Genomic DNA, 8,126 nt, shown 5'->3' with positions numbered 1-8,126 from the left:
TACTCACTCAACATATTAATTTGGAGGTTAATGTGTTAATTTGTCTTAACATTTATAAACTTAAACCAACTGTACAAACAGTTTAAATTACCTTAAACACTCAACAAAATGTTTGAGTATCAAATGAGCATTTGAGTATCACATGAGCTGCAGGGTAGTATTGTAAGCTGTAGTATTGTTGGCTTGCCTTTCTGCACCAGTTTAAGCTATGTCTGTGTGCAGCACCATTCTCCTTCAAAACATTCTTATGAAGTTCCAGAAGTCGAGCCAATTATATCTGCACCTCGGCGGGACAATTACACAAACTGGTCACCTTTCTTTCGACAAATCTCACCACAGTCAGCGTGCTGTTGAGATGTGAGAGCTGAACGCAACAAGCAACGTGCACTTCAGTCCTTTCTAGCCACACTTTGCCACACTCTCTGGAGCGATTGACGTTTTTATATCTGTGGCCTTCATCTCGACCTATTTTTTTTTTAGGTCGTCTTGGCAACCTTAGAGTAACATGAAAAGGCACCAGCACTTAACTCCAGACAAGCGCTATCACTCCATCTCAGAGGAGCTCTTTTCTCGAACCCAAGCTTGTTTTGGTTTGTCAAAAACGAGTGGGTAGGCGAGACAAACAGAGCCGTGCATCTGCTCTAGCTACATAGAGTGTGCTATTTTGGGGTCTTTTAGATGTTCCACCGTGGATGCCTGTATCATACTCTTCGTATTTTTTTAATCATATGTCTGTAGTCTTTTTTTTTCTTAGTATGTGTCATAGAATAAATAGCATATAGATGCTTTATAGACAGTTTTGTTTGTAATCTTCAAAACTTTAATCTTCAAAATCTTTAATTTGCAAATGAAACCTAAAATTATGAGGTGTGCCATAACCTCTTTGATATAAGAAGCGCATGTTCGCCCTTGGTCTTTCTTTAGTAAATGTAGTGGATGTGCTTCGGTGGGTGTTCGGATGTGGAATGTGTTTGTCTTCTACACATTCTCTGAGTATCTGTATGTGTATCTGGTAACATCACTATGACTGTCTATGAAAGCCTTGCTATTGAGAACTATAACTATTGAGAACTGCACTGATACTTCTGCATTGGAGTGAATGAAGCCCAATGCTTACTCAGGGACTAAAGAAAAAGTGTGAACACAAAGAAGCTTGTTTGAGGAGAGTTTCTGTGTTTGTCGGACACCATACTCTGTCAGTTTTCTCTCTCTCTTTGTGTACATGAATATTCAAGTCGTTGTGCATGAATACACCGTATGCACGTACTTGGTCTGCCTTAGGTTTGAATATGTGTTATGTTTTGTGTGTGTGTGTGTGTGTGTGTGTGTGTGTGTGTGTGTGTGTGTGTGTGTGTGTGTGTGTGTGTGTGTGTGTGTGTGTCTGTACTTGAGGTGAGGAAAGCAAGATTAAAAATGAAAAAAAAAACTTGTTTGCTTTGGAACATTCAGGGCTTGTTTATCAGAGAGAAGGCTGAGGTGTTACTGCAGGTTCACAGTTGGCCTGATGATTCTTCAGATAATGTGGTCTGATAGATGAGGTGAGAGATAAGCCAAGGGCTGCGTTCGCACTGAGGTTTCGAAGCACCTTTCTGTCACAACTCTTCACAAGCCAAGTAACAAGTTATGGAGAGCAGTGCAACCACAAAGTCGACGTCTCCTCCGCCTTCCCTGAGGTGCATGAGCAGAGCTTTGGATAGAGTGTTGTGTGCACTGGAGAACGCAGTCTTCTCGTCACAGTTTTTAACTCTTCTTAAAGTGCAAAATAGAGATTTTGTGGAAAGAGTTCCAGTTTTTTGGGGTATTGGAGCAACCAGGGAGAACAAAGCGAACAAACTAATGATCAAACAAACAAGCAAAACAAACAAGCAAAACAAACAAACATGCAAACAAGCAAAACAAACTGTGAGATTGTGATAGTCCAGAGCATGCCTCGGTTTAAAAATAATGGTGTGATCTCTTGCTGAGGTTCCGCCAGGGTGACAACTACAGCTGCACCCCCAGAGAGCACAGTTCTAAACCTTTTTTTGGTTTTGTTGCCAGCTCGGTGTCATACACTCACAGGTGCTTTCCAGGCAAGGTTATTCACCTTACCCTCAACCCAAGTCAAAACGTAAAAGTAAGCAACCAAAAACGAAAGTGTTCTTGTGAATACTTGAAACCACCTTGAAAGGGTATATTTGTCAAACATAGAAAAACTGAGCTTCTTAGAAAAAAAGATAATATCATACAAAACTACTGATCAAAATCAGATAGCATGTGTGGCATTAAAATCTGTTATTGGAAGTGAAGTGATTTATATACAGCTTCATTGTTTCATTCATTCAGCTCCTTTTGTTCCGTTCAGTGTTAGACCAAAAGCAGTTTTCTACTGTGATGTGATTTTCAGTGTGGCGTTGGGGTGGGGTGGGGGGCATGTGAACCTTGGCACTGGCTCCACTGTGGCACACATAGCCACTAAGGACCAGCCTTCCTCCTCCTCCTCCCTCTCACCCACCCCCACACACGCACACTCACACACTAGCACAGCTCCCTGTAGTCAGGGCCCTTATCTTTTGCCCTGGGGAGGCTGGCCTGAGTGTGAGCTCAGCAGTGTGGAATTCACACACAGGCAAGGCAGCGCTGCCCAACACACTGTGCAGACACATACAGAAAGACAGACAGACAGACAGACACACACACACACACACACACACACACACACACACACACACACACACACACACACACACACACACACACACTCAAACACACACACATAACAGGGCGGGCTGGTCAAAAGGAGCTTTGTGTTTAAATGGGCCTTGTTCCGTGTAGCTAATCACACAATGCCTCTGTGTGTGCATGTGTGTGTGTGTGTGTGTGTGTGTGTGTGTGTGTGTGTGTGTGTGTGTGTGTGTGTGTTTGTGATTGATGAATAGTTGATATGAGACGGCCCTCCGAGGAAAACCATGAGAACATGAGAAACATGGTGTTTTTGGATTCCACGAGTCTCTGAACGCATTTTGGTATCTTGGCTATAATGGTGTAGGGGGAATCTCCTGGGTTTCCTCTTACTCGGTCACTAAGCCGCTGTGTGTTTGTCTCTGGGCTCCGTTTGCAGGCAGTGGACCCATACAGCTGTGGCAGTTTCTCCTGGAGCTCCTGACCGATAAGTCTTGCCAGTCCTTCATCAGCTGGACGGGAGATGGCTGGGAGTTCAAGCTCTCTGACCCAGATGAGGTGAGAGCATACAGATACATTGAACAACAAAATACACTACATATGAATAATAATAATAAATAATAATGCAAACAATAATAATGAAAACAATAATATATAACATGACACAATCTAACATATAACAATATAACACAATAACATGCAATGAACAATATTACATAACAAAGTTATAACTGCATGAAGAATGCCATATTCATATAGACGTTTGGTTGTGGTTATCTAAGCAAAGTCATGACACTCTTAGACGTGACATTTAAAGCATCCACATGCTGTATATCTTGGCATACTGTATAAAGAGCAAGAGCCTTTGTTTATACTAGCCTCAAAAGCCATCACGGCACCAGAGGTGTGTGGGTGAAGTGGAGCTCTAAATTCAATGAGTGACTGAGTATACCCCCCCCACACACACACACACAGGTGGCGCGCAGGTGGGGAAAGAGGAAAAACAAGCCCAAGATGAACTACGAGAAGTTGAGTCGAGGCCTACGCTACTACTACGACAAGAACATCATCCACAAGACGTCGGGAAAACGTTACGTCTACCGCTTCGTTTGTGACTTGAAAAGCCTGCTCGGCTACACGCCCGAGGAGCTACACGCCATGTTGGACGTTAAGCCCGACAATGACGAGTGAAGGGGGAAACAAGCGAAGACAACCTGGGACCAGAGAAGTAATCGCTCACTAATTCCACCACCCCATCGGGCAGAACGTGTCCGGTATTTTCCAATCACAGTCTGACTAAACTCATCTTTGTGGTTTAAAGAAAAAAAGTTCGTTTTTTTTGTTTTGAGTTCTGCTCAGATATATTTTTAGAAAAAAGCAGGCCTCAAGAAGATAAAAAGTGCACCAAAGTTCATACTGTTGCATCGAGAGACAATGTGTCTTATGTTATGTCTCTTATGCGTCTCTGGGGTGGAAGGATAGAAATCTGTACAGATGCTGGATTCTACCACTTGTACAGCTTACCTCTCACTCAGGTAGCAGAAAGCAGTCAACAGGATGGCATGGGGCCATAAAAGTGAGATGGTTTAATTCTCATCAGACACTGCATGGACAGGGCACGTGTTCCTATTATAAATATGTGGCCAAAATTGAGAAGTTTTGAGAATTATGTATTATATTACCTTACACACACTGTCTTAGCCGTCCTAATCATGGGAGGCAATGGTATGAGTTTTAACATATGGACCAAAATATGTGTTTGCTTTATTTCAGTTGTTTCACTTAATTTCAGCTGTTTGTGCCAGTATTATTTTAATGTACATCTTTTTTTTAGATTTTTTCCCCTTGAGGGTTGTTACATTGCTTATGTAACTTTCCAGAAAAATGAAGGTATTCAGAAATCAAATGTTTTTTTTTCTGTCATAGGTAGAGATTTTGAGTTTCTTTTAAGTGAGGCGCTAAGCAGAAATGGTATTGGGATGGTGACAGACTCGCGTCTCGCTCATTCGTCTCTGAGCCCGTTAGCTTTACTCAAACCGAGAGAAGAGTTGTTGACACAACTGAAAGTGGCCGTTGCTTTTCAACGGTGACTGCCAGCGCTCGCGCTCACACAGACGCCTGCCACTTCGCAGCAAACAAGTACAGCTATAACTCATCCAGACACTGCAGATGTGCACACTCAACCACCAGTCGCACTATCGCAGCCAAGCGCGTCCTTTTGTTACGGGTGCAGAAGACATCATTGCCCGACTTTGTTTTAGTCTGCGTTGCCTCAAAGTAGCAGACAGTATTTAATATGCCATTCTCAGAGCTAATATTAGTCTAGTCCACATGGAGAGAAATGTACATGTGATTGTGATGGTGATACTAGAAGAGTCACTTAGAAAAGAAAATGATCCATATCAATCATTGAAACTCAGAGAGAAAGATAGGGAGGTATAGCAAGATCAAGAACGAGATTCTACTAATGAAACTGAATGAAAACCTTGGCTATTGGATCTGACGCTTTGTCATTGGAAAGTAAAGGAAAGTAAGTTGAAAAGTTCTGAGTGGGTGTTTGGTATTGAGAGTGGGGAAGCCTTGGTGAGTGAAGAAAGAATTCATAGATTTGGTAACAGTTTGGTGTTGTGACCAAGTAAGAGAACAGGGAGTTCTAGAATATGTCATAATGTCTGATATTGAGATGGCAAGCTCTTGTTATGGAAATCTCTGTGCAACTGCAATGACTAAATCATTGGTACACTTTGTGAAAGGCTTCTGCTAATGCACTGGTAATGAGTCAAAATGCACAGTTTCTCTTTTGGCTTCTAGTTTCCTTTCCCCTCTTTCCTTCGAAGTTGGAGACTCTTATTGGATAAAGGAGGGCACTAGAAGCAGTGGCAGCTCGCAGGCATTAAAATGTTTTCTGATTCAGTTCAGTTCTGTTATTGAAAAGTCCTATGAACTTCCAGTATGTTCTGTATTTTTGTGTAATAGAAAATAAGTAATTGTGACTGCCATCGTTGTGTTTATTACGGTGATTGTTTTGTTTTGTTTTTCCCACTGAAGTGCTGCCATTTTTGATTGCGCTCCAATGTGGGAAGAGCACAGTACACTGGCCTTATGGGGCAAGCCAAAGTCAAGAAATTTCATCTTAAAAAACAAATGTTATTGTTTACAGTAGCTGAATGTTACTCATCCTGATTAGAATAGCTCTCCAAACTGTCTGTTTGTACAGATTGTATTTCATAACCCTTTATTAAAATATCTAGATGAAACAAATAAACAATCGACAAAGCAGAAATAATAACCAACCCATGTGAGGTCTGAGAGTGTTAAGCATCAGGCTCATCTTCCCCTTTGGAGAATGGAAGCCAGGGGACCAACCGCTTTGTGTTTTACTTTATCCATTCCACAGCGTCCGTTCTATTTTGTGTTCACATAGAGCTCGGACCACCCTCCTCTGTGGAAGTACAGTGCCTGTCGTTCCTCATGTAAGGGTCATGATGCGTGTAGACAATATCATCCTATCCTTACGTTTGCATTACTTATCAAAGTAATTGGTATAAGATTCAGGATTTTTTTTTTATTCTTTGTATTCTGTTGTGTTAGTTGAAGTTTTATGACAGGGAAGAGTCCTTATCACAAGCTCAAGTGAAGAATTGTTCTCATTCAGCCGGTTACAGTGTTGAGCGGTTTGTCGTTTGTTTTTTGTATGCATACGATATAAGCATATGCATATGATATAAAAGGATATGCATCTGTAATGATAAAGAAGGTATATCAATAACAATGACATTTTGGCAAAAATCTATGTACCAGAGTACTTCAAAATAGAAGTATATAACTGATATTGATAAGGAAAGCGTTTTTTTTGTTTTGTTTGTTTTTTTGTATATTTTATAGTGTTTCTGTATTTTTTGTTAAATGAAAATTTTAATGTATTTTAGTTCACAAACATTTGAATATTTTTCAATAATTTATATTTTATAACTTTGAAATATGAGATGCAGACAGCTGGTGCTTTCATGGGAAATAAAGGTAGCACAGGACAAAATGTAGCGATGTTTTTTTTTCCTTTTTTATACAAAAAATATATGAAATTTGAAGACCTGTCTGCTTATATACAGTTGTTTAAGAGAGAAAGGCTGATGCTGGCCCATCATTATGTTCTGCTGGAAAGTTTTATAAACTGTAGCTTCTATTGTACTTCAAATTGTTATGTTATAAAATATATGTAAAAAAGACTTTTGTGATTGCGTCTCATTTATTGCTCACTTACACCTGCCACACACCACTCCTACATACCTCGGCAATAATATATTACTCTGAATTCATAGGCTCTAGAAGCTTCTACTGCCATTTGAAATATGGCCGTAAGGCTTTTTATGAACAAAGATCTCTAGAAAATTTTCTCAGTGCACCCGTCACCTGATAACATGCCACAAGCTCGAGCATATTCATTCAGTTTTAACTGATGGGGCAGCCCGGGACACGCCTAGGGTTCACTCTGCACATTGCAGGAGAGCCAGGACTCCAATAGTCAAAGCCATCTGGGGTCTTAGCTGATACTTTGAAGATGGAATTGGCCAAACCTCTTTTTCGAGGCGGATCAAGTGTGTCTGTGGCATGTCCTTTTGCCTTATGAGTATGTCACCTCCATGGCGGCTAGTGACGCCATTGGGGGACGCAGGCACAGTGGACCCATTCATGTTTGTAGCTCCGGGCTCCTATAAATTCCACATGTCTAAATAAAAACATGCAAGGGCTGTCTCCTTCTCTCTTTAACCCCCTCACTCACCCACTCAATCTCTTTTTCTGTCCTGCTTTCGTTTGCCTCTGCTACTCTGTCATTCGCATAATTCCTTCATCTCTCTCTCTCTCTCTCTTTTACTGTTCCCCTCTTTTTCTCAGTTTCTCTGGACCCAGTAGTAGAGACTGGAGCATAATGGCTTATCGTCTATGTCAGTAACCAGCGTCTATGCCAGTCAACACTAATAAAACAGAAAACAAAAAATTTGTCTCATTTACACCTTACCATAAGAATACATTTTACAGATATCTGACACTGAACCCCATGCACAGCATATGATTCAGATTTTAACATGGAAACAGATCAACAGATGATCACAGAATGTAAAAACTCAAGTTTACTTTTGTAAGAGTCAAGTTTACTTTTGTAAAGCTTGTAAAAGTCATAGCCTACACCAACTTCATATCAAATACTATATTTTAGCGTGAAAACATATGGGTGAGGTTGTCTTGGACCCAACCCTACATGTGTAATGTTTCACATCAAGGAGAAACACAGAGCGGGTGTGAAAAATATATAGTTACAGTATTCGAACATGGGTATTTCAAAGGGTTTTTCTGTTCATCTGTCAGACAAAAAAAATGACAAAAGAAAGAAAGTTTCCATCACCTTGCGGGGCTGTTGAAAAAAAAAATGCATGAATGTAGAGGCGTGTCACACCTGGTAGACAAGT

The 8,126-nt window shown here is 40.8% G+C and overlaps 1 protein-coding gene across 5 annotated transcripts in view; it reads left to right on the top strand.

Moving 5' to 3' along the window:
- The window catches only part of ets1 (v-ets avian erythroblastosis virus E26 oncogene homolog 1), a 41,289-nt gene extending 34,402 nt beyond the window's left edge, over positions 1–6,887 (top strand). For all 5 annotated transcript variants that reach the window (XM_048265099.1, XM_048265100.1, XM_048265098.1 and 2 more), the window contains 2 exons: positions 3,101–3,219; positions 3,637–6,887. In XM_048265099.1, the coding sequence (XP_048121056.1) occupies positions 3,101–3,219; positions 3,637–3,852 (335 nt within the window). In that variant the 3' untranslated portion in view covers positions 3,853–6,887. The remainder of the gene's footprint in view (positions 1–3,100; positions 3,220–3,636) is intronic.
- The last annotated feature ends 1,239 nt before the right edge of the window (positions 6,888–8,126 follow it).

Source organism: Alosa alosa, chromosome 15 (assembly GCF_017589495.1).
Source record: "Alosa alosa isolate M-15738 ecotype Scorff River chromosome 15, AALO_Geno_1.1, whole genome shotgun sequence".
NCBI classification, from domain to species: Eukaryota; Metazoa; Chordata; class Actinopteri; order Clupeiformes; family Clupeidae; genus Alosa; species Alosa alosa.
The sequence above is the reverse complement of the archived record's forward strand: the minus strand, read 5'-3'. Positions and strand labels throughout refer to the sequence as shown.